The 27,213-nt window shown below is 37.4% G+C and overlaps 1 protein-coding gene across 12 annotated transcripts in view; it reads left to right on the top strand.

Moving 5' to 3' along the window:
* The first annotated feature begins 427 nt into the window (after positions 1–427).
* Positions 428–27,213, top strand: part of DOP1A (DOP1 leucine zipper like protein A) — a 68,452-nt gene continuing 41,666 nt past the window's right edge. For 6 of the 12 annotated variants that reach the window (XR_012586316.1, XR_012586315.1, XM_074581285.1 and 3 more), the window contains exons 1-10: positions 452–547; positions 12,070–12,261; positions 13,558–13,739; positions 16,015–16,185; positions 17,779–17,968; positions 18,534–18,632; positions 19,733–19,832; positions 22,356–22,465; positions 25,001–25,109; positions 26,795–26,915. Coding sequence is in view for 10 of the 12 variants with exons in the window: in XM_074581285.1 (XP_074437386.1) it covers positions 12,124–12,261; positions 13,558–13,739; positions 16,015–16,185; positions 17,779–17,968; positions 18,534–18,632; positions 19,733–19,832; positions 22,356–22,465; positions 25,001–25,109; positions 26,795–26,915 (1,220 nt within the window). In the remaining 2 variants the exon portion in view is untranslated. Of the gene's footprint in view, positions 548–1,319; positions 1,340–2,749; positions 2,811–9,326; positions 9,348–12,069; positions 12,262–13,557; positions 13,740–16,014; positions 16,186–17,778; positions 17,969–18,533; positions 18,633–19,732; positions 19,833–22,355; positions 22,466–25,000; positions 25,110–26,794; positions 26,916–27,213 lie in introns of those variants that run through there. The other 6 variants (XM_074581284.1, XM_074581279.1, XM_074581276.1 and 3 more) reach the window with 5 other exon arrangements.

The following is a 27,213-nucleotide window of genomic DNA, read 5'->3' as shown; positions in this document are numbered from 1 at the left end:
GAGACAGCCTCAAGTTGCGCCAGGGGAGGTTTAGGATGGATATTAGGAAAAATTTTTACACTGAAAGGGTTGTCAAGCATTGTAACAGGCTGCCCAGGGAAGTGGTGGAGTCACCATCCCTGGAGGAATTAAAAAGACGAGTAGATGTGCTGAGGGACATGTTTTAGTGGTGGTTTTGTCAGTGTTGGGTTGATGGCTGGACTTCATGATCTGAAAGGTCCCTTCCAGCCTAGACAGTTCCATGATTCTGTGATTCTCTGTTTCCTGATGTACCACCTGCCTTCCATTTTTACCTGCGCTCTGTTCGCTGAGCTATGTGAAGATGAGGCAAAATAAACATGCAGACGTACATATATAATCCCCTTATTATTTCCATCGCCACCCACACATCACACTCGCTCCTTGCCGAGGCCCGCCAGGGGGCGCTGTGTGGCGGCGCGGTGTGGGGGTTGCGGGGGGGAAGGCGCGGCGCGGTGCATGCCGGGAGCTGTCAGGGCGGCGCGGGGGTGCTGGTGGCGGTCGGGCTCTTCCGGCTCGGGTCGCTCAGGTAACGCCGCTCGCCCCCTTCTCTCCCTCCTCCTCTTCCCGGTGCCGGTAGGCTGCGGGGCCCGGCCCGGCGGCGGCCGCTCCCCTCCTCCTACCCTGTCGCCGCGCCTGTGTTGGGGGAGGGCGCCGCAGCCGAGCGGGGTCCGCCCCTGGAGCCGAGCCGGCCCTCTGGTCTCCTCTCCCCTCCCCGGGCCGGGCCACGAGCACCGCCGAGGAGGGAGTGCGAGGGCCGGGCCGGCCCCGAGCTGGCATGGGGGCGGGTGGGCAGGTGCCGAGGAGCCTGGGGGAGAGCGGTTAGCCTGTTAATTGCTCTGCATCAATTAACCTGTGGCACCCGGCGCGCCCCGCTGCCGCTCTGTGGTCTGCTCTCCGCTCCCCGGTGCCGTCCCTCCGTAGCGCAAAGCGGGCCCCGGGTGGGTTTCGAGGCTGCAGGGTTCCCCCCCTTCGTCGATCCCCGTCCCGATCCCCCTCCCCGGCCCTCGGGCGCTGCCGGCGGGGCCTGGTTCCGCCCTTCATGGAGAGGCTTCCTCCGGGGACCTCTCCCCGCCTGGGAACAAGCCCGGCCTTGGGCTGCCGTAGCCGTCCTGCTTTGACCTTGAGCGAATAAGGGCTGCGGGCCTCTTTTGGGTGGGATTCCCGGCTGGCTGGCTCGGCTGCTGGAGTGGTGGCGTGTGGTGTTTGGAAGGATACGTGGGGCTTATGGCTGGCTGTAGTTTGTGTAGCACGGGGTTAAATTTCATCTGTTGACACAGGGATGGCCTTAAATCTTGTGATGCCTGCTTAAAAACCATAAGTATGTGACAGCTTCTGGTGTTAAAGGTTTTTTTACAAGTAACATTTGCATACCTGTAATAATAACCAGAAAACCCCAAACAATTTAGCTCTTTAAGGATCCTAAAATATGCTGGATATATGGGGTGCAGGTTTTGATGAGCTTGTTCTGGGTGACTCAACCCTTGTGTTTTCATTGCTGATAGCAAGAACCATTGCACTCCTGTGTCTTCTTTCGATATGCAGTAATACTGAATGTGTTATGGTTCTCGGGTTTACTGCATAATGTGGTACCTGAATTCCAGCTACAGGAGTGTGAAGTGGTGGGAAGACTCTGTCTAAATAGTAATGGGCAGATGCTTGCAGGAAATAAGGGGGTGTAATATAAGGGTGAAGATCATAGGCTTTCATTTTGTTGACAAGCCTTGCTCTGTGCTTATATGCTTATGCTGTCCTGGCTGTCAGATTTGCTTATTTTTTGTGTGTGAAATATTGGTAACTTTTCAAAACAGGCTGAAATACAGTAGACCTTTTGCAGGTCAAATAATTGTGTGGTGTCTAAATATTGTGATTATCCAAAATGTACAGTCATTTTTAATATAACATTGGTGAATGTCATGTGGAGGAGTGTCAGTTTGGGAACAGGCAGAACGTCAACAGTATAATTCCTGGTTTTGTTTTAATTGAAATGAGAATAGGCACTTTTGGAAATTAAGCTAAGTAAATGAGAGATGAGGAAGGAGAGACTGCATTTCTGACTTACTGAATGTCTTACTTTTCCAACTTGTTAGTAACACCCGTGACAGTAGATGTTTAAACAACATTTTGCAAAGACAAGTTATCCTACGTCTTCCGTTAGTGATGTGGCTGTGCATTCGAGTGGATGGTTATGTTCACAAGTTAGGCCATGTTTATACTGGTAGTGCTCTTCCTGTGTAAAAATACTGGCATGGTACACTGACCACTAGAAATACTCATCACATGCACAGCAAGCTATGCGGGTAAGAATGCAGTCTGTCTGGTGTGAGTGGGCTCAGCCTGTACTCTTCTGCCATTGTGCCCTGTTTGAATAAGGGGAGGATACTTCCGTGTGTTCATCTCTGGCTTAGTTCCCTTGACCAGAGTTACCACTGTCCACCTTTAGTGTCTTCTCGCTTAGCTGGGAATGACTGCTTAGGCAGGGCTGACTGAAAATGCTTATTACTATTCTACTTTTGTTTTATTTTTTACTTTGGCAGAGCTATATTATATTAAATATGCAGTGTGTAGAAGAGAACCAAGAAGAGGTATGAAGTATGTTGTAAAAAAACTTGTTTTGAACAATGTTGGGAAAAACAGGAGATAGAAAAGAGACTAAACTAAATGATACCTGCTAAAGCATGAAATAGAAAATGGTAGTAATTTATTTGTATGCACATATATTGTCTTTCAGGTGAATAATCATATTGCCCTGACTTTGTAACTGAAAAGAAGTTGAATGATAAATAGAAACAGTAAGTGATATGTTTCTCTCTGAGAGCTTGGGGAGAAGAAACACTGCAGCCTCAACCATTTTTGCCCAATAACTGAAACAAGAAATGAGAAGAAAGCACCAAAGAGACTCAGTAAATGATTTCACTAGTCAACACATCCTTATATTTATCATAAATTTGTACTTCAATATATCCATAAAAATCATGTAAAGCTGAGGAATGCTGCTTTGCCTAATTTGGTTTCTAATATCATTTGCAATAATCAGAAGGGATTTACCCTTATATTTATGTCTTTTCTGGCTTACTTCTGAGGATAAGGAGAGCAAACAAGTTTTGATCCAGCCACTGTTTTCAGAGCAGTCAGAAAAGCATTCTACTTTACAAATTCCTTTGAAATCCGTCTGCAGAATATGTAAAATCAGATGCATTGTAAAATATGACCTTAATCTAGATAGTGCGTAGGTGTACATATAACGTATGACACTGCTTCAGAATTAAAATCAGAATAAAGTGATAGAAATGATTTGGAACTTGAAATGAATGAATTAGTAATATCTTAAGACCTCAGGGTATAATAAAAAAAAGCAAGTTGGACAAAGTCTTGCCCAAATGTATTGTATTAAAAGGTTACCTAAGTAAGGCAATGTTAGGGATATGAGAAGTTCTGACATGTTTTTGTGAAAAGAAATATCAGGGTGGTTTGGCAACAGAACTTGCCTGAAGCTACATACTATGAGAACGATGGGTATGGATGAATAAAAGGTTCATCTAAATCCTCATTTTTAAAGTTACTGAGAGCAAAGAATAAATGGATAAATTGTCAGGCCACCATTTATTTTTAGTTTTTCTTTTAAGTTGGTAGATTCCAATACAAACCATGTATTGGAATATTTAAAGAGCTGTCATAATGTGAAGGTGCAGCATTACCCTGGAAGCAAGGCTTCTCTCTCAGCAAAGGATAGTGCTGCAAGCATAATGTAAACTCATGTAGGTCCTTTTTTTTGTCTACCGAACCGAAAAGTATTCGGAAGTTGGCAAACTCTCCTTTAAAACAAAGTGTAGTACAAATATAAGTTTAAATGTATTCATACTGGTTCGAGTTGTTTTTCCTCATTACATTTGCTATGGCTTTTTTGTTTGTTTGTTTTTCATTTTTTATTTTAACTGTATTACTATATGAATTGGATTTACTGGTTTGCTGAGAGTCAAAAAACAAGCAAGAAAGAAAAAGAATACCTCTTCTGCCAGTAAACTCTTGGAAAAGATCGGAAGAGGAGAGCTAGCTGGTTGAAAAGGAATTATTTTCAGAGAGGATACAGTGACCATCTGAAGGCATGAGGCTGAAACACATAAAAGTGAGATAAATTGCAGTTTATTTTAGAAAGCTTACCGTGTTGCTGTGCTCGAACACCTGAAGAGGAGGTAACTATTTGAAATCATGTACGTACTTATCAATCAAAGCCTAGTTGGTGCATGTGAGAGCTGGGTGGTTGCACTGTGGGACAGGAGCAGCACAAAGCTTATGGCGCTGGCATGTGGTACGGTAGCCACAGGAAGGGTACGATTGCATTCACACCAGAACACGCTCATTTTCTCTTTGCTAATGATTTTTCCAACCCACCAAGCTTGTGTGGTTACCACGGGTTTGTCTGTGTCAGGTAAATACCTTCCATATTCTCTTTAGAGTAATCCAAACAATTCTAATACGCAGCTGTGGGATCTTTATGTGAAGGTGGGGAAACTGCTAACTGCGCAATGTTGTAGGTTTCACTGTGGATAGCTGAAAAAACGGTCTACAAACTCAGGACATGAGCCAACCTTTTTTATCATGGCAACAACTTGTTTTGGACCAGGGAACACTAGGTGATACAGTATATACAATGTTGTACTTAATTTCTGAGCAAGGATTTCGTGTTGCTGTTTGGCTTGGCATTGTCAAAGTGACTGGTTGACTCCAGGAGGTTACATTTTGTATATTAAAAAAATAAAAAATCTTAAATCTTATAGTCTGCGTTTGGGATTGTTGGGATGTCAGCCTGGAGGACGAAATGAAGATTTTTTTATTTTATTTTTTTTACACAGATTGTTTACATTTCTTTGACAGATGCATTGCTGCTATAATTTAAATCAGGTATAAAGATGATAACTGTGAGCTGAGATGAAATGATCTTTAAGGAGGAAAACCTCTGTAAACATGTCAAGAGTGCAGGTTAAATTCTAGGTGGTTTTTTTTGTTTGTTTTTCTTTCCTTCAAATGTGTAATTGAATAAAAGGGAAATAGTGACCAGTTCTCAATCTAGGTTGAAGTATTGGTTGTTTGAATACAGTGGTCAACAAAGGGAAGAATGGGACAAGAAGAATACTTGTGAGCATTGAAGGATAACCACAAGTTCAAGGAAGGATTTCCTCATTTTTCTCTATGTTGTGTTATTCCGACTTAAATTGCATCTGTTTTTTTAATATGACATGTTAGCTGTTTTGCATACTTTAAAATAAGAAGCATGGATGTCTGTAGTTCTGTTGATTTTTAGATGTAAAATGCATTCTGATTAAGTTATAATATAGTAGATTGATAACTCAGGAATCATTTGTTTATAGAAAGGAAAAAACATGGGAAAATATTATTTTAGGAAGAAGAAAATATTTTCAGTTAATGGTTGACCTAAGTTATAATGAAGAAGATGCAAATCATCATCTTTCATTTACTGAGTGACATAAGTTCAGATCTGTGAAATATGAGTGCTTAATTTGATCTCAAGGAGAATATGGTCTTTTAAGAGTAGAAACTTCAGTATAAGTAAGATTCCAACATTTGTGTAATACAAGAGTACTTAACTCTGGAAAAGATGATGTCTTCTACTGAGTATCACATTGTCACTTGGGCATCTGTTGTATGCCACTACAATGCTTTCAGTGGCTTGTATGTATTTATTTTGCTTTATTCGGATTTTTTGAATTAATTTTTAACTGCTATATGTGGTTAAAATAATTATTTGGCATTAAGTCAAAGATTATTTTAACAGAGGAAACCTTTTATGGTTTTATTACAGCAGTGCTTGGAGATCCTTGTGGTGAACAGGGCTCCTTTTTGCCTCATACTCTGCCACAAACAGCAAGACAGTCCTGAGTAGTATGCAGGCACAAGTGCACAAGGGCTGGAAGAAAAGGAAGCAGTAGTGTTCTGTTGGTGTGCCTGGAATCAAAATTCCAATCTAGTATATCAAACTGTTTTGTAGTTCACCTATTATATATTGAAAAGCTGTAATAAAATGGAAGTCAGTAGAGGGATTAAAATGTTACCCTAAACTCTGTTTTTAAGAGGCAGTTGGAAGAGACATGTATTTACCAATGAGGGTGAGAAGTCTTTGATCACTTTCTTCTCCCCCTGATAAACAGGTAGACATAGATTTGATACTTTTTTACTTCTGAAAAAATATCTTCTAAAGCAAATACATTCACCTAGAGATTGTTTATCATCATAAATTTGTTTTCTTGAACAATTAATAGAGAAATTGATTACTGAGAAGGCTTGTTGTACATTCCTTATGAATTCTTAAGCTTGTTATTTGTTCCTCTTCATGAACTCATGTCTGGTGTAATTCAGACTTTAGAATACCATAAAACAGCAACAGCAGAAAGAACATTTTGAGTACCCTATGTATTTCTATCGGACTATGCTCAGTGGTAGATCTACAGTTTTATTGCAGTTGGCTTTCTTTTGTGACTTCCTGTATATACAAAAGAAGAAAAAGTAGACTTACTTTCTTTTTCCTGAGAGTTTGGTTTTTGTATAATAATAAGCATAATAAATAATAAACATGTTTTGTAGATACTGAAGCCAAGAGGGAGCACATCCAGTTGGTTACCTAATCTCACCTCTCTGGTACAAGCCATAGGTTTTCTCTCATTTAATTCTTGTTTGAATGAGAATCACTGTCAGGAAAACATCTCATGTTGATTTAGAGGTTGCTAGTATGGGTAATGCACAGACTGTTACGCTGATTTAGATTAATTTTGTGGTGGAAAGAATTTGAACACCTAAAGCAGTGTTGGGGTTTTTTTCTGTGGAAAAATGTAATAAGCTGTTTCCAGTTGTGAATTTTGACTCTGCAGAAAAGTATACTGGGAGGTTATTAATCACAATATTAAATTTTATTAAGTGCTCTATAGCAGGATAGTAATGAAATCGTGGCTAATTATAGTTAATTATACAGTCTGGTTTTTTTTGTTTCGTTAATTTGGGTAATATGGGGTTGGGTTTTTTATCTTTCATTACTTTACTGAATAGCAATTGGTCAAAATAACAAGCTCAAGTGGTTCTTATTCTTCAGAAGACATTAGAGATGCCTCTTTGAAAAGTTCTGAAATAAGAGGATTCCGTAGAAAGACAATTTAGAAATAATTAGGTGTAATTGGAAAAACTTTGGTGATAGAAGAATATAGGTGTTTGCAATATTTGATTTTTATCTTAAGAGACTAGCCTGGGATTTGCAGTACTTATTTTGCTAGCCATGCTTCTGAGAGGAAACAAAGCACAATAAATTACCAATTGACAAGGCTTCTGTTTACCATGTATTAAAATCTGTGTTTGTATTAAGTCTATTAAAATAAAAATATGTTTCTGTAGTTACCAGCTTGGTATGTGGGCACTGTACACAGCTTAAAAAGCAATAGCATAGTACTGTGAAATTTGAAATTTTTCTCATCTGCTTTTTAATTATCTATTAGTTCTTTTACTGTACATCCCATAGCCATGCTTGAAACAGTGAACCGTTTTGGAAAAGCCTTGAAATATTGCAAAGCTGAAACTCTGAGGAATTCAAAGGGAGCAAGTTTGTAATATCAGGTTCTTGCAGTACTTGGGACAAATCCTGAGCATTCTTCAAGTGACATATGTACGCAGATTTGTGCTCACGGTCATCAGCTCCTTGACCTGTACCAGAAAGTGACCATTTTAGTACTGCAGATTGATGTGAAGCAGATAAGTAGAGCGATTCTGTGAGACTTGAAAAATGTAAGAGTGGAACAGTAGCAAATAAAACCTGAAGAGGAGCTTTGGGGTACAACAGATATTGGAGAGCTTATGAATCGTTGTGAAGTCTCATAACCTTGTGATTAAATTGAGACAGAATCTACGTGAAAGCTGCTTTTATTGAGTAAGTGTTGACGAAGCTGCTGTTCTTCTCAATCGAGTTTCTTTAGCTTCAGTGAAAACCATTTAGAGCCTTTTAAACAGGTTAATAGATTGTGTTGATGTTAGACAGAAGGCTCTCAGGCATGTGAGTTGTGAAGGATGAGCACTTGCTGTGGAAAACACAGGTGTAGCAGTATCATCTGAACTCAGAGGAAAGCCAATACCACCTCATTGATGAAGGGAACTGAAGGCTGCTCTGTGAACACAGTGTACATACCCCCACCCCCGCCCCAGCAAAAGGAGATCCACAGCCCCAGGTAACTGCTTTCCTTGTCAAAGTCATACTCGAAGACCATACAGGCATTATATCAGAATTGTGCGGTATCTGTTTTTTAATCCCCATGAGATGATGAAGTGAAAGGTAGTAAGTATCAAGACCTACTCACAGTTATAAGGAGATAAGCATTACCAGGCTTTAATGTTGTATTGAAATATCAGGGCTGCAAAATTAAATGTGGTTAAATCTGCAGTTTTATTATAGATTAAGAGAATAGAAAAGTATTAGTAAGAATACATGACAGAAAAAAGAAAATATTAAAAACTGTATTTTGGAATTTCTTCAGGCTAAACAAAAAATAAACCTTGTAGGGCAAGTATATTTTTATGTATGAGAGCTAATAAAAATGAGCATTCACGTAGTGGTAGGCTTATAGTGCTAGGTTTATAAAAATAATACATAATATTTACATAGTATGTTCTCTGCATCCCTGGCTTATTATGGCTACTGGTATGATTTGGAAGATATGTTGCTTAAAATAGACGCTCTTCATTGTGGGAAAAACTATGCAAGAAATTCTTTTTGTCCTTGTAACCTCAAACTATATAAAACTTTTTTGTTTTTAAGAAAGAAAAATGAGACCATAATGATAAACTAGTAAGAAAACAGTATGTTTTTTTTTTTTCTTCTCTATATAAAACTTCATAATGATTAAATTCACTGATAAGATGCAGATAAATTTAAATATCAATTACATGACTAGAGTAAGTTCATTAGTATCAGCCGGCGTGCAATAGACTTGTCTAAAAGTATAGGTTATTCAGTCAAAGTTCTTCATGTTTTTTGTGGAAGAAAACATTCTGATCAGTTAGTAAGTCTGAAAAAAGCTACCTGTTTAGCTCTGTGTTCCTATTGGTTTTGTCTAACCTTTGATAATCCTGAGTCAGTCCACTCTCAGCTTTCAGGCTTTTCAAGCATTTGAGGAAGACAGAGCCCTATCTTCCACTCAGCCATAAGTGGTTGCATTTATGCTTTAGCCGGATAAAAAAAGGATGCTGATGCTTTCTTCACTCAGAAAGCATTATTCTCTGCGTTAAGTTCTTTCTCCATCCTTTGTGCCTGGAAAAATGAGAATTGTGCTGCTTTTGTAAGTTGGTCCTTTCTTCTTTTTTAGTGTCAATACTTTATTTTACTTTTTTTTTGAGATCAGACATGGCAGTTGTGCATCTGTCTCTTTGAGAAGTCTGTTGGCATTCTACAGCTTTTGCAAAGCAGATCTGATCTTTTTCTGGGCTTAATCCAAAGAAAGATGTTTATTATAAAATGAAACCACATGAAATAGTTTTTTTAAATAAAAAGTGAGATCTAAGTGCTTTACGCCAGTGGGGTATCGTGAAATCTCTCGATTTGGCACCCAGAATATGTTTTTTAAGTGATGTTTTGCATTTCTCTTCTGCCTTGGAGACGATCTGTCATTATTAGTCTGCCATCAGAATCAAGAGTGCAAAAGGCTTGTATTTCTTGGCCTTTTTATTCACTCCTGCTATCCTAGCTCTTTTTCTTCATTTTGTCTGTCCATTTCTTGTTGTTCTTCTTTCTTGCATTTTTCCTTATGATGCTGAGAAACCAGGAAAAGAGCAATATGAGGAGAAAGATAGTAATAAGGGTAAAGAAATGATTAATGTGGAATCTTGGTTGTTCTGTAGAAGAAATGGTAAATGTGACGATGGCAGAAGAAGGGTTTGTCTGGCACCTTAAGTGTGCCCATCCATGAAAGGTTAAGGGTGAGAGGCTTCTTGAAGGTCCCTCTCCATGACCCAGAGTGGTCTGGTCCCGTCTCTGACTGAAGCAAGGATTTTTAGTGTTCTAGCATTAAAAAAAGTGAAGTTTGCAGGATTAAAGCTGGATTCTTATCAATTTATCTTCAGAAGCACCTGCTAATTAAAGGGAAAGAAAAAAAAACAAACAGAAGGGAGCAAAAATCTGCCAGGGCACTTTGTGATTAACTTGACAAGATTACGGTCATGAAATTTTGAGCCTGATTTAGTACTGTCTTAGTTCGGAGATGTCGGAGTACAGCTTTCTTCATTTTACCTTTTGGAATGGTGAAAGGATAAAATGGTACTAATAGAGACATAGTTTATAGGTTTTGGGGTTGTTTCAAGAACATAGCAAGGAGTTGGCATTCGGGTAGCTGAAAATACTGGATAACCAGTCCTAGGGTTTTATGTTGTTCAGTTAGTGGTAAGTGCTTATGAGTATGTTGACAAAGTTATTAAAGAGCAGCTTCATAGCCATTTTGGGGAGAACACTATTTGAAGGGAAGGATGGATATAGTACAAATTAAAGATTTCGATGTGTTCATATAAAACACTTAAAATTGATCGTATATGATAAAAGGCAGAAAAGTGTTCATGTTTTTGATGCATCTTGCACAACTGGAGTGTGCTTATTACATGAAGTAATGCAAGTTGAATTGCTAATCTTTTCTGATCGGTCTAAAAAAACTTAAACTTTTTTCCTGAGCTGAATTTAAAGATAAGTGGTTTCATTATCTCCCATCAACTGTAGAACCACCAGAAATCAGAATGTCACTTTTTATTGCTGCTAATTCTTCTGCTCTATTATTTCATAGGCGTTTTTCATTTCAAACAGTCCTGCTATTTTGTCATATCGCTGCTCACTGGGAATAGGGGCCAGCAAGGCATGTTCTCCAGTCATTTTGGAAGGGCTTGCTGAAGCCGCTGTTTTCAGCGTGACTCTATTTATCATACCAATATCAAATTTATCATACTTATCATACACAGTCTGATGAATACAGCTTTTTTTTATATGTGTTCCATGGCTGGTTTGGGGTTTTTTGGTCTACTATACTTTAGCCTGTGCTTCTGCACACAATTTTCTTCACATTTTCCTTTAATCAAGACAGAAGAGAGCAGCATCTGCTCAGTGTGAAGCCTCTTCTGAAGCTGAGTATCAGAGAGAATTCCCAAAAGACCTCAATTAAAAGGGGCACAAAAGCTGTCTTTTTCACAAAGATGCTACAATAGGATTTCCCATTGTGTGTTGTAATTGCTTGGGGCTGAAGTAGCTTTAAAAGCGTATTTCTTTTTAATAGGGATTGAATTTCATGAAATAAATAGTGTATGGCCTTTGAGTGTATGAGGTGGTGTTTCTGGAACTAAAGTATCTTAATTACTTGGTGTAGACTACCATGTGATGAAAATATATAGAGCAAATTGCAAAAGCCTCTGATTACAGAACACTAGTAAACATATACTTTTGTTGTGTGTGGGTGATGATAATATAAAACCAAAGTAGACTTGCATCGCTGAATTAGAATACCAGGTCTTGTAAAAGGAAGTGTTGGTGCATGGACGTACTATTAACTAGTGTGTGACTCTTGTATGTGTCCTTCATTCTTGTCTTCTGCCTGGAAGTGATTTGGAAAGATTGGTGTCTTCTGTTTTCAGAGAGGCTGATTTGTGGAAAGGTGGCTTTTTCTAGTGAGGGACCCAGAGGAGGAAAAAAAGGAAACAAAAAATCCCTTTCTGGCATTGTTTAGAATAAATGGTGTTTTTTGGAAGGGGCGGGGCATTAATTTACTGGGGGGGCGTGGTGGTGGTGTTTGTTTGGGGGTGGGGATGCTTGGCTTTTTAAACAAGACTTACAAACATATTATTTTTGACCTCTATTAAGTATTTGCATGCAATATGTTAGGTTTTGTTTAGGATTTGCTGTAAACTGATTTCAGATTTATATTTCATAATGCCTTTGAGGAAAAGTAGTGCTCTTTATACAAAATTGTTTTTAATAATATGTCTCTGGAAATAATGGTTTCAGGGTTTTTTATTTTTTATTTTGAACAGGTAATGTCTGTACATGAATTGCAAGCTAGTCTCTAGTGGGGACACCGTGGGAGAATGAACACGGAGGAGCTGGAGCTACTGACTGATTCCAAGTACAGAAACTACGTAGCAGCTGTTGACAAAGCGCTGAAGAACTTTGAATATTCCAGTGAATGGGCAGATTTAATATCGGCACTTGGAAAGCTCAACAAGGTATGCCTGGCAGGTGCTCTTGGAAAAGATTCAGGAACTGACAAAGGGTACTGGTGTGAAAATACAGAAGGGCGAGGTTCTAGCAGTCTAATGTTCTTGCAAATGTTTTAGCAGTCTGTGCCAAAAGTTGGGTGTGTGCAAGGAGCAAACAATTGCCCTTCTAAGATTACAGTTGAACCCTTTGTAAGTCAAAGGGAAAAGTTATTTGCATTCCTAGTGTAAATACATGCAACATCTTTCTTATTACTAACATTTACTTCTAATGGCATTCAGTGTTATTGAAATAGTGCGAAAAATAGTAGCCAGTACAAATATCAGCAATATTTTTATGAAGCATGATTTATAAAATGGGGCTCAAATAATTAATTGACCAGAGAATGTTATTGTTCTTATTCATTTTAACAGTTAATAAGTTGAATATGTAGTATTATTGTGACGGTAAATAGCGGTTTGCAAATGAATGCAGATCCTGATATCTGTAAAAATCTTGTTCTAATCAGTCCTGTGTGTTTCTAGGGATCTCCCGTCAGGGTCATAGAGTTAGTTCCCTTCACACACACATATTTTACCAATGTGAAGCTCTGCAGAATTTGGCATAGAAAATTACAGGTTTGAAATGTTTACATTCTACCCTTTAAACTTTGTGGAAAATCAAAAATGACAGTACAGTTGGCAATACCAATAGCATAATTTCTTTGTATATGCTCCCATTTCTTTCATTTTTTTGATTGTAACAGTTCTTGCTGCACGAAGGCTATGATTTTGGGAAAGAAAAATCTAAAGATGCAAATGCAAGTCTGTGTTCCAGTCCTGAGGTGGTTATATAGTTTCAGGCAGTGGTAAAGTTTTGTATGTTGTCTCACTCCATGACAGTTTCTTAAAGTCATCCCAAACTCACCACCCACAATTTAATAGTCCACTTTGAGCTCCTGGCAATTGTTTTTAACAAATGGAGATGGTAATTTTTGTCCTCAAAAGGATGAGTAAGATGAAATGGACAAGCTGTAAGTAAGGAGCCCATTGCAAGTGAAGTTTTAAATGCCTTGGCAATTCCGTCTATAGCAAGTGTACAAGCGAAAGGTATTACTATGGTACATCTTAAAGTTGTGGGGTTTTTTTGGTTTGGTTTTTTTTTTTTTTTTTTCAGTGTTGTAACCTATGTATGTGTTGTGACTTACTGACCATGTTCAGGAACTCATTTTATAAAATGAGCTCCTGCACATAATGTGCACATAAAATGTGCATTTGATCTTTAATTTGTTTAGTGCTCTTTTTCTTAATGTGTTGATTTATCAGGTACTACAGAACAACGCGAAGTACCAGGTAGTACCGAAAAAGTTGACTATAGGCAAGCGCTTAGCACAATGTCTTCATCCAGCTTTGCCGGGAGGGGTTCATCGGAAGGCACTTGAAACCTATGAGATAATTTTCAAAATCATTGGACCCAAGCGTTTGGCCAAAGATCTCTTCCTCTACAGGTACAATAGTTTAAACAACTCCATTCCAAATGCATAGTTGAGATGCTTTTATATTATTATATGCATTTTGTTTTAATAACATTGTTTTGTTATACGGCAAGAATCAATCAATTTCTTTCCCTCGTGTTACTGGTGCTTGTGTAGTACTCTTCTCCTGAATATTGTATGTCAGAAGATTACAGATCACCTACGCTTTTGTTAGGAACCAACTTTAGTGCCAGAAAACCTGGAATTTATCATCTCTTCATTAAAATAAACAAAGTTTTCTGCATGTATGTACAGTATTACAGTAAATGAAGTGTTAACGCTTATTTCAATGGATTCACATTACATTTTTTCCAATACCACTTAAATTAAAATAGAAAAGAATTTGAGTATAGTTTAATGCAAGAAACTTTCTCTTCCAAGCAATCAAATCAGTAGAACAGAAAGATTGTCTATTTTGTTAGAATGGGGGACAAGTACAAAATTTTTCTCACCGTCAGTGTCTAGAGCTGCTGATAATGAAAAGGAAGGATAACCTTGAAAGTAAGTGTAGTGAAAATGTACTGATTCCTAAACCTCCAATAGGTTTTTGGTTCGGTGATGCAGGTAAGACATTAAGCTATTTATTATAAAATGCATGGAGGGATGTGTGCATATGTATATACACATTGTTACATGTGGTTCTTAATCTTTAGCCATCCCTGGAGATTACAATTTCATCAACTTGAGAAATAGTGGAATAAGACAGAATTCTGCTTAGATAGCAAAGGTGTGTATTAATGCTTGTAAATAAACTGTATGCCTTGACATCAGCTATTCTGTCTTGCATTGTCAAGGTGTTTATATATAGTTAACGTTTGGTGAGTGCCGGGGAGGGAGTGTCTCAGTTCTGTGTTTCCACATGTTTTTAAAGATTCTGGGAACTCACAGCTCGCATTGTTTGCTCGTGCAGAGATTCAGTAGCTGCAATATCTTGTTAACAATAAGTTCTAGGATAGTGGAAAATGCTACCTTATGTAATCTAACTGAAAGCCATTGTTATCGATGCTTGGGAGAAGACTGACATTCACATTAAGGCATTATCAAACATTCCAGTATTTTTCATGAAAGCAGAGTGACAGTGCCTGAACATCAAATCTTGAAGGATGAGTAGTAGCTTTACAAAGAAACACTGTGGGGTAGTGTGCTGGTTATTGAACAAAAAGACATTTTCTGCAGAAAAAAGAAGCCAGTTGACAGTGGCAGAACAGTAGTTTCTCTAGATAGATAATGGCAAAAATGAATTTTACTAACATTTTTGTAATTTGGAAAGATATTTTTTTTCCCTATAACATGGATAACTTTGTATCCACAGTGTAGTTTGGTTTTTTGTTTTGTTTTTTAATAGTAGATTTGTAGGTGTATATTTTAAGACCATTGTCTCAAACTTACCTTTTTTACTAGTGTTTCATTTTCTTCTTCCTGTGTCAGGGGTCTTCTGACCTGAGTCCTCAGTGATTTTGAAAATTGCAGTTGTGTTTACATGCCTTTGATTATTGATACTGTTTGTAATAATTTATGATATTCAGTAAGAATAGCAAAAATGTTTTTAGTACGTAGGTAACTTTTCCTTAGCTGATCGCATTTGTAACTTTCATGAACTTACACTTACATTCATAGTAAACTCAAAACATACTCAATGTTTTCAATCCTTTAAATGCTACATCATGAACAGTGGGTTTATTGTTAGTTTGAGAATCTGTTTTCAGGCTGAATTTCTGAAGTAAATATTTATCCTGTTGCTGTTTAACAGTCCAAATGTCTTAAATTTTATCTTTAGGTTACTTGAAGTAAAACATCATTATTTTTGTTTACTTACAAAAATGTATTTCTCTAAATTTCCTCAAATGTTCTCACTCATTTTTGTCTTTTCTTAGTAAGTGCAAAGACAATGTATTTTTAAATATATTTTTCATTGTAATGTAGTTTGGCATGGCAAAATAACATTTTTGTCTTGCAGAGATGGTTCTGGTTTATCGTATTTGTTTTATTGGTGAAAGACACAGTCATGTCTGCACCTTCAGCGCTTGCTATCAGAATACTAATAAAGCTCATAATATTAATCTTGACATACCAACCTGTCACTATGGAAGGCAGTCATATTGTGTGTTGGTCTATGCCTGTGCAAAATTCTAAGATAAAAACCTGATACTTAAACTACATTAGACATGCCTGTAAGAGTCTTAAGATATAAATGAAATTGTCTCAGTTGAGAAGCCTCCTAAAAAAAGATAAATTTTATCTTTCACAGTTCCGGATTATTTCCACTCCTTGCCAATGCCGCTATGTCTGTCAAGCCAACATTATTGAGTCTGTATGAGATTTATTACCTCCCTTTGGGGAAAACACTGAAACCAGGACTGCAAGGACTGTTAACTGGGATTCTGCCTGGATTAGAGGAGGGGTCAGAGTATTACGAAAGGTAAGGATAGATATGTTAATAAGGTGTTATGTTTGATTTGAGGATGGTTTTTTGTTGCCACTTTTCATTAAATAGTTGTATGTGGATTATTTTTTTTTTAAGATAGGTGGTATTTAATTTCATCCAGTCCTATTAATTGCAATGGAATAGTGTGGTAGAAGACTCTTAACATTAGTTATGATAAATTAACTGTTAGTTGTTCCTGTTATTGAAAGGGAATTGACATCAAGTAGACTGTGTTACGTGTTGGTCTCTTTTCCCAAGTAACAGGTGATAGGACAAGAGGAAACAGCCTTAAGTTGCACCAGGGGAGGTTTAGACGGGATATTAGGAAAAGTTTTTGCACTGAAAGGGTTGTCAAGCATTGGCACAGGCTGCCCAGGGAAGTGGTTGAGTCACCATCCCTGGAGGTATTTAAAAGACCTCCAGGTGTAGATGTGGTGCTGAAGAACATGGTTTAGTGGTGAACATGGTAGCGTTATGTTTGTGTCTGAATTTGATGATCTTAAGGGTTTTTCCTGACCTAAATGACTCTGATTCTTGTTATGGATTGAGATAAGTAGCATGTGAGGAACATGCTGCTTGTTTGTTTTCCATGGGTTTCCTCTAAGGCAGTACTGGCATATTCCTGGTCTAAAAATACATATCTTACCTGAATTTAAGATAACAAACAAAGCTTCCATCATTAAGATTTACTCATTATGATATCTAAATTGTCACTAAACCACCTGTGTAAGAGACAGCAATAATCCACCTCTCTTTATAGGTTATTACTCCATTTCTGGGAGGTAATAGCTCTTCTTATCCCACCAGCGTAAGTCCTGGTTGAGTTATTTTGACTGGGGTGTCTGGGGTGCTAGGGTAGAATCTGGACGTATTCAAGGATGAAATTGCACTCCAAGGCTTTTGAGTCCTTGGAATTGTTCACATGCTTACACATTCTTGATACCTCCACCTTCAGAAGCTAGAATTTTCATGACTTGTATGTGAAGAGCAATTGAACGTTGTCTCTTTCTATTTCTGTGTAGATAGATACACAAAGTATAGTTGGCATCACTACAACAGGGAACAAGGGCTACTCAACTTGCCTACCAGGGCCTGCCATGGGGTGTAGAGGTGCTGCCACATGAGTGGGGGAAAATGAGGACAGGGAAAGGGATTGCTTGTGCTCAGAGAGTTGTGATATTTTTATGCGCTGTTATTGCCAGAAGTGCTCAGTGCAAGGAGTGAGGGGAGAAGCTATTTGCTTGATACTTTTCTTCATTAGCTATGTTTTCCTGCTGTCTCTCTGAAACCTCTGTCTTTAGCAACACTTGGCTTTAAGTAGCAGATGAGGAGGTTATTTGGCTCTTTGAACATAAGCAGAAGCTGTGGGCAGGCAGAAGCAAGCCAGGTTGGCCTACAGGCTAGCTAGCTGGATCATTCTGTTCAGGCTGCATTATAAGGTTCAGTGTATAATTTGGGCTCCTCTTGGCCTCTCAAAAGAAAGTTTTGACCTTCCTGTAACAATTTATTTTTATATTTATTCAAACTGGGGGCAGGAGCAAGGGCTGTGATAGATGCTCTAATTCAGCTGACTTGATTTTACTGCAGAACAAACACGCTGTTGGAGAAGGTTGCCTCGGCTGTGGATCAGTCAGCGTTCTACAGTGCTCTCTGGGGTAGCCTCCTCACAAGCCCTGCAGTTCGCTTGCCTGGGATCACCTATGTCCTCTCCCATTTGAACAGGAAGCTTTCGATGGAGGATCAACTCTACATAATTGGCAGTGACATTGAATTAATGGTAATGTTTTGTTGGAGCAATGAAGACACTGGTGTTACTCATTTATATAATAATATACTTCCGGGTGGTTTAGATGTCTTCTCTATCTGTGAATGTAGCCTTTGAAGAGATAAAGATGCCCATTTATTATAGCTCCAGTTAAGCTGATGTTTTTGTGCATGATGAAAGTGTTGCAGAGCTGAGTTAACATTTCAGAACTGCTTAGGTTTTGTATAAAACTTTCCATTCATGACACGCTTCAGTTAAAAGTGGTTGAGTTTTGTTGTATTTTTAAAAAAATATAAAGAATATTATTTTGTCTTTTAAACTTAAGATATTCATTACTAATATAAAAAAGCAAAAGCCTGGTGTTTGTGTAGTTCAGGGAATCTATGTTATGTTTCCTCGGTGGTGAAATGTTTTATTTTCCTGTTTTATCTAGTTTCATTATTCAACATTTCAAAATAACTTCATTTCATACATATCACCGTTTATAAATGACTGTTATTTTGTGACTGATCTCTTATATCTACCTTCTTAAAATAATACAGTAAATAACTATTTTGGGGGTCTGCCGTTACTTCAGGTGGAAGCAGTAAGCACATCAGTGCAAGATACCAGTGTTTTAGTACAGAGGAGCACGTTGGACCTTATCCTTTTTTGTTTTCCATTCCACATGAGCCAGGTAGGTTATTAATATAAGAGGGATGAACTGGCAAACTCCTAAATGTACTCCACTTCTTAAGGCAGTAGCAATATTTAGTTGGTCTTTGTTAATGATTTTCTCCAAGCTTGAACAAGAGTCACATGTAAGAGTTTCTCTGATAGGTTTGGCTATTCTCATGTCATGATCCCTGCCCTTCTGCTTTTCAACTTGATTTGTTAACTTTGAACTTAACTTCAACTTCTGTATATGTAAACCCAATATGAATTATGATGTTTAGTCTATGCAGAAGATTTTAATTTGCTCTAATTTGATGAGAAAACAAATTATCTGTTCATGTGCAAGTTTCCAATTCTCAGTGTTCAAAAGCAGCAAAAGTTAATCCTCACAGCATAACTGATTTAGAACACTAGATAATTGAAAATAATTATTGGTTTGGGGTCAGTGGTAGCCCTAGCAGTAGTGTCGGAACTGCATTTATTGTTAGTCATTTTCTGGTTTTAAATGATTCATGATTTATGTTATTCTTGGAGGAAAACCTATACAATTTTGATTCTCACCTTGTTAGAAACTATGGAAAACCCGCACTTCCCTGTGAAAATAACTGTGTTCTTGATTGTGGAAGTGGTTTGTTCACATTTATCAGTTACTATAGGAATATTTGGAATGTGTCTGTTTAGGTGCTAGAATGGTGACATTATCAATGCAGCATTTTATTTTATTTTATATTAAGACTTACATGAACATTTAAACTAGTAAGAGATTGAAAAGTATTTAAAATTCTTCAGTGTTTTGTTTGTTTGTTTTTCACAGTGGATTTTAGTTGTTTGCTTGCAAGGCTTTTGCCTAACAAATGAAATGTCTTGTAACATACACTACTGCATTAACAGCTCTTTTTTTTTTTTGCTGTTCATAAAGGGTGCATTTTATTACAAAGTTTCTATTTCAAATAATAATCATATTTTGGTTTCCTAAGAGCAAGAATATGTTTTCTTGTACTGTTCCAAATTCAGAAATGTCAGAACATGAAATTAACTATGTTTTAGTGCACATTAAGCTACTAGCATAGAAAAAGCGTTACTTTTCATAGATAAATTTAATCGAGTTTCTAACTTCTTCAGGCAACACGTCCAGACATGATCAGAATTTTGTCAGCAGCCCTTCATGTAGTACTGCGCAGGGATATGTCACTCAACCGAAGGCTTTATGCGTGGCTTCTAGGTAGGTTTGTATTTCATTTCGTTGATCACTAAAAGTGGAGGAAGGACTGTATGTTCATTAGCAGTATTTTGCCATGTTTTGGAGAAAGATTCTTGGAAAAATGAAATACGTAACTTGTATCATAAGGAAGAAAGGCACTATCTCTCTCCATGGTCATAAAAGATGAAGAATGTCACGCTGGAACTCTTTCCTGTTGTATAAATTATTGGTACGTTTTTCTATAGCAGCAATTATGGGCCACGTTCAGGGATAGAGACTGGTGCACTAGGTCCATGTAAATGGACACTGAAAAAGCAACATTTGTCTCCCTAAAAACATAAAATGGGAAAACTAGAGAATGGGCATTATAGAGTGTAAATGGCAGTTGGAATACAATGGCATAGAAGGGATGAAAATAAAAGAATGTTGAAAAATGTTGATACTACATTGATGGATGCTTGAGTACGCAAACTTTTAGCTTCATTAGGTGTTTGCATGGTTGAATTAACAAATCACTAATTGCTTATGTTGTCCATGCAACTAAACATTATTTCAGCGCCTTCTGGGGGTAAAAATTGATCAATGACAGGATGCACACTTTTACTTCTACCAAATGGCAGAATATCAATGTAATACACTCTTTTTTGTTTTTATATGAAACTAGCATGTAATCAGAAGAGGGTAGCAGAGAACAATAGCTATTTAGAAGACTCTAACTATTTAGGGAATATTTAGAAAACTAGAAGTTAGAAGATTTTAGAAAACATTTATTTGTCCTTGTTATTTTAAGGAAATGAAGTCTGTGGTCACATGAAACTCTCCTGTTACTCTTTAAAACCACTTTCAGCCCACTTTGAGAGAAGTCAGGGTCTCTGACATGGGAGTTCCTAAGACTGTCACAGAATCTGGAGACTGAATGGAGAGACATAAAGTGATTCTCTACTTGAGGGGAAGACTGTTTTGCAGTCTGCTGTTGCCTTTTTTGTTTGGCTTCCCAGCTCACCAGCAAGCACATATGTTCTTCTCAGGCTACCCAGAACCCTTCCCAGCAGCTCTTGCATCTTTCCCAGCTGATAGTTAAGGCATCAGAGGCAGGTAGCCTGTGGGTGATTGGCAAGCAAGGAAGCAGTGAAGGGACATAAAAGAAAACTGAATTTATAAAGGGAGGGATGAAGGCGGCAACAGTGTTTTGCATGAGGGGATTGGGTTTTTTGCTGTAGAAGTTGCAGGGATTTAGGAGACAAATATGACAAAATCCCAGCATCTTTAGTTAATAATTTCTCAAGACGCTGACTTGCAAATTACTCATCTTTTAAAGAAAGACAGTGAAATGCACTGTCATGTCCGTACCTACATTTTCCAATTTAGGGAAAAAATAGTTTCCAGATTAAACACTGAACTAATGTTTCATCTAAATTTGGTGCATTAGATATGTCTTTTTGCTGTTATTGAAAAATATATTTTATGTGTTTAAAATACCATGCTGGTTTTTTTTAGTTGTGGAACCTTCTTCTACAGCTGTTTCATGAGTATAGTCCCCACTGAAAGATAACATAACTTCAGAAGATAGTTTTACAGTGACTGTTCCTGGTCCTGTTTTGTGAACAGCTAGTGCCTCCGTTTGCCCGTTTGCCGTGTATTTGGTCAGTTGTGTTGGAATACTCAGTTGTGTTGGAATACTCTCTGAAGTCTGATGTTCTGTATGACATTATTTAATTCTGCTCTTAGCTGTTCCTTCCTATTATTTTGTAGCTGGGAGTGGTCTGGTAAAACTCTCTAGGCATAAAAATCACATTACATCTCTTTAAATCCAGGTTAGTTTAAGCAGTGGTGGTTTTAAGTTGCTGCTAAAGGGCATCCATCTTCTCAGGCTTTCCTTCTATTTTTGTCACTTCAGGACAAAAACTGTGAAAACGCTTCTGTGGAACAGGGTGATATCCTGACCAACTTTTTGATTTTTTTTTTTTTTAAATTATTTCTTATTTATTTTTTTTTCCTTAAGCTTATTTTTGTGTAGAACAAAAATTTTACTTTGGTAAAAGATACAAACTTAAAAAACAAACATCTGTCTCCTTTGTGTAATTTTGAATAAAAAAATCGATTTTGTGTAATATGACTGATATTCGAAGTGCCTTAGTTACATCAGCATGTTTTGGTGACTATCTCTTTATATTTAAAATACTGAATTTTATGTTCTCATAGTAATATTGCAATATTGGTTGTGGGACAGGTTTTTTGAAGATACTCTTTGACTATGTGGTTCGTACAATGTTTGTGAACATTCATTTCTTTTGTACAAGAAGTAATTTGGTTAATGTTTCTTAAAACTAAAGTTTGTAATTTATGTGCAAACTGCTTGCATGGAAGTATCACTTAGTTTCCTGTATTAAACTCTATAAAATCATCTTTCTCTTGCCAACATTACTTGGACTTCATCTTGGTAAGTTATCAGTGCTAGTGTGTTGATTTCTAGTTTAAAGACATTGGCAAAATATTCTATTAAGAGACAAATACTTATTTGCCTTGTCCTTTGTTTGCTTGAAGGTTTTGATAACAATGGTGCCCTTATAGGACCCAGAAGTACAAGGCACAGCAATCCCGAGGAGCATGCCACTTACTATTTCAACACCTTCTCTAAGGAGATGTTAGTCCAGGTAGCTATGTGAATTTTTTATTTTATTTTTTTTTTTGTGGCATATATCTTCATAAATGGATGCTGATCAGAATTGCTGTTTCTTATCTTTTGACTTGCTGTTTCAATGTGACCATGTAATTTCTGTCTTTTGATATTTTGTCCTTCTCTTCTGAAACCTTCTCAGTGGAAAAATGAAGACATGGCATAATGTATTTCTTTAGAATAACAGTATTATCAGGACAAATATTAGTTTTCTCTCCCCCCTCTTCCACAATTAACGGAGCATACACGGAAGATATTGATAAGGTGCCGAGCACACTGGAGGCTGTTCTTTCATAAAATGGAATTGGAGAATTTTCTTCTACTTCTGTATATTTGGAAACTCCTCTGTTTCTTGGGAATCAGAAAAATATGGTCAAATAGTACTCAGAAGGTCTGAGTAAGTGAGTCTTCCTCCCCTCTAGGCAAGGGGACCGTTTTTTTCTGCTGATCATTGGCAGTCGGGTATAGTTGAGCAAGTTGGCAGTTATACAATTTGACCCAGTCATACTATTAGCCTTGCTAAGTGACCTGAGATCACCTGGCCTCAAAAACTGTGCTCCTTCTCTCATAGTAATTAAAGTATACAGATGTCTTTCAAGACCGGTGGGTGTGATCTTGAAATCAGGAGGACATTTTATCATTAAGGCAAATTGATACGGCCAGGATTTTTCTGATATTCAGTCAGAATCGCAGTAAAACTGCTATATATGGGAATGAGAGTGGGGATTCCCATATTAGTAGCTGACACAAGAATATTTGGCCCATTGCAATTTAAAGCTGGTATCCAGCACAGAGATAGCATTTTCAGTTTTATCTGAAGGTAATGAGATCTGCGGTTCTACTGATGAGGAAGAGACTCCAGAATTCCGGTGCAGCAAGGGCCTCGTTGGCACTTCTCACCATTCTCCTGTCACCCTTCTGCCTCCCATGGCAGATGATTCAGAAATTATCCAAGCGTAGAGGAGAGGCTTGAATAAGATACAGTTTTGCATGTACATTCTATACAAAATATGGTGAGCTTTTAGCAACATTTAGGTACTTGTTAATAGGTTGTGTTCTTCCTATTAAATCTGTCCATCTTTCTAGCTTAATCAGTATCATTAAAGCTTTTCTGTCTGCAAAGACTAACAGCAATGTAGAGTTGATATAGTCCATTTTACTTATTTATTTATTTTTGTGGCAGGCACTACTGCTACAGTAGAATGGAGATTGGCCTTTTTTTGTATTGGGGATAATTCACATGTAGTTTGCTTTAAAATTTTTTTTATGGACATTAAAATCAGTGGCTGGCTCTACACAATACAAATTGCATATGCCTTCTAAAACAATTTGCTGTCTTTTGAAAGACTTCAAAAGCATTGCTCCTTTCTGCCTTCTTCCCTAGCAGTCTCTTTGTGTGTTCTTTTATCCGGTCCACCTCCATCTTACTCATTGCTACAATGTACTGAAAATTCTGACTTTCTAAAGGCGTATTCAAGTACAGAAGATTTTTCTTTTAGAATACTGGCTGATAATACTTGGTTTATAGCACATAGCAAGTTTGAAACTGTTTTCCTCCCTTTCTTCTTTCCCATCTCTCTTCTTTCTCATCTTTGTCCTTCTTTTTCAGAAGATGTAAAAGAAACAAACTAGTTTCAACACAGAAAGCAAAGCCAGCCACAGAGAGAAAACTAAGCAAATCTGTGGCAGTTTTATTGGGCTTTTTTTAATTGTGCAGTTCGTTTCCTAAATTGCTTCAACATAGAAACTCAGTTTTCCCGTTTGTTTTGAAGTTCTCGTTGCTATCTAGTCAACTTAGTCAAGAAAGTTTTCTGCCACATAGATGGGTATATCCTAGATGGAAGATTATTATTTATTAAGCCCTTAATATCTACATGCCTTACCTTCTCAAACGATTTCTTTCCATCACCCTTCATGTCTTCTCTTTTATTCTTATGTAATATTGAGTTGGTATCTGTTTATAATGTTTTGATTTTAAGCATATACAAGTTGCCAAGTTTTGTTCCACAGAAATATTCTCATAGGCAAAGTTGAGAGAATCATCATGGAATGGTTTGGGTTGGAATGGACCTTAAAGATCATCTAGTTCCACCCCCCCTGCCCTGGGCAGGGACACCTCCCACTAGACCAGGCTGCTCAAAGCCTCATCCAGCCTGGCCTTGAATACTTCCAGGGATGGGGCATCCACAGCTTCTCTGGGCAACCTGTTCCACTGTCTCACCACCCTCAGAGTAAAGAATTTCTTTCTAATACCTAATCAAAATCTCCCCTCTTTTAGTTTAAAACCGTTACCGCTCATCTTATCACTACACTCCCTGGAAAAAGAGTCCCTCCCTATCTTTCCTATAGGCTCACTTTAAGTACTGGAAGGCTGAGCTGCAGTGAGGTGAAATAGTGGTCTCCATTACTGAGAATTTTCCCTTTATATGCAGCTTTTATTTCATCTTTCTTTCAAAAAACTTTTTTTTCTGGTTTTGTTTTTGTTTTCCTGATACGCTTTTGCTCTTTGCAGGCAATGGTTGGAATATTACAAGTCAATGGGCATGGAGAAGAAAGCACATTAATGCAAGACTTAAAGCCTTTTCGTATTCTTATCAGTTTGCTGGATAAGCCTGAACTAGGTAATTTTTACATTATATCATATTACTTCTGTTCTTTAACTTGTATTACATGGTTTTGCTTTGAGAATTTTTCTCTCTTGTTGGTCAAATTGAAAAAACTGTATTAGTACTGGCAAGTTAGCTAGATTTCTTAGCTCTTCCAAGCTAGTAATCTAATGTATTCATTAGATTTACCTTCTTCCAAATGCAATTTCTTCTACTTTGAACACAGGAAATAGTAAGTTAAAGTCATAGAAAGAACTGACTGCATGTTGGAAGAAATGCAGATTAGATCTTTTCTATTTCTTTAATCAAATAGTGACTTTCACTGTTTTAAATCTCAGCTGTTGGTTTTGCAAATAAACTGCTCCTTCTTCTAATATGCACATAGAGATGAGAGATATTAATGAGAAAACTTTTTTTTTTTTCCAGAAGAATTTATCCAGTTTTTTGGTTTAGTGGGTGGTTTGTTTGGTTTTTGGTTTTTTTTTTTTGTGTTGGATTTGTTTTGTTTTGTGGGTGTTAATTTTCCTTTCTCCTGTTTAAATGCACTTTTTAGCAGGTGAGTGCAGAGGACTATGGGACAAAAGTAGATGAGGCAAAAGTATTTACTGCAACTAAGTGTTGGATATTGTGCCTTTTTCTTTGGAATAACAATTTTGGAGGTGACTGAAAAAATCAAAATAATTTTTGAAGTCCATCCAAAGATTTGGGGATGGGGTAATAAAAGCGTAAAAATAAAACAATTAAAGAGTATAACTTGAAAGGAACTGGTTAAGACAGACCGCAAAGAACAAAATACCTGACAAGAATTTGTCATCTTCCTAGTAATTTGTGATTTCTGGGTGTCAGTTTAAATTTTCAGAGGCAATGTGTATGGTAAGATTGAATGAAGTAAGCAGAGCTATGAAGATTCTTTCAGCAAACTGAGGAAGAAGCTAATAGGATTTCTGCTTAACTCAACGAGCGCACTCTCACTGAAGGCAGCTCAATGTAGCTAGGAGAAAGCATGGAAAAGCGAAGGATATTTCAAGCAGGATCACTTTGTGAACTTCTTTCAAAATAAGTTCTTTTTTTTTTTTTTCTTCAAACTCAATGTTTAGCTCAAATCTGAATGAAGCACTATTTCAAAAAATTACCTGCAGACTATATTCAGAATTAAAGAAAACCTACCTCAAATTAAAAGGAAGGAAGATGCTCAAAATATTTCACCTTGTGTTATGGAAGATGCTCAAAATATTTCACCACGTATTTGCAGTTAAATATTTGAGTACGTTTTCGAAATGATAACAGCATGAGCTAGCCTATGGGTGGGTGTTTGAAACTGTTTGGTTGAGAGCTACCTTAGATCAGGAATACATGTAACGTTTACATGTTACTGAGCTGTGCTAATAATCCTTCAAAGAGGGTGTGTTGGCTTGAATATGGGCTATAGTGATGTGACGGCACAGCTTTTGACATTGTACACACATTTTATCGGAAAAGAACTCCGCTTGTGCTTTGTTTACTCCCAGGCATTACAATTGCCTGTGTGTTTCTGGAATGCAAAAGAAGTTCTGAAATTGAAGTAGTTTATAAAATTGAACAGAAGGAATTTTTTGGTTTCAGTGAACAAAACTAGCTAATGATTTGGATAGTTTTCAGAGGTGGACTGTTAGCAGTGCTGTGATGCATGAGACTGTGATTGCTGGTATTTCTCCCTATAGGCCCTGCCATCCTGGAGGATGTATTGATTGAAGTGTTTCGAACTTTATATACACAGTGCAAAGCAGAACTGGAGCTTCAAGCAGAACCTTCTTTCAACAAAGATCACACACAGCTAAGCAGGTGAATAATGAGTACAATGTATTTTGTATTAAATAATATATCTTTTTGTTGCTGAGACCATGACTGTGAAGCCTGTGGGACTGTGACCTGATTGCTTCATGATACAGAATCCGTTGACATTGATTGCAACTTGTGTTCAATTTTGTTCAATGTAAGGGTCTGAAGGGCTATGGCTTTCTTTTTTTCTTTTTTCTTTTTTTTTTTTTTTTTTTTTTTTAATATTTGGCATATGTTTTATTCCTTATCCATAACAAAAATGCTTACCTGATACAGCTGGAAGTCAGCATGTCAATGGTAT

Source organism: Larus michahellis, chromosome 3 (assembly GCF_964199755.1).
Source record: "Larus michahellis chromosome 3, bLarMic1.1, whole genome shotgun sequence".
In the NCBI taxonomy this organism is placed as follows: Eukaryota; Metazoa; Chordata; class Aves; order Charadriiformes; family Laridae; genus Larus; species Larus michahellis.
Note: the sequence above shows the minus strand (reverse complement) of the source record. Positions and strands in the feature narration are given on the sequence as shown.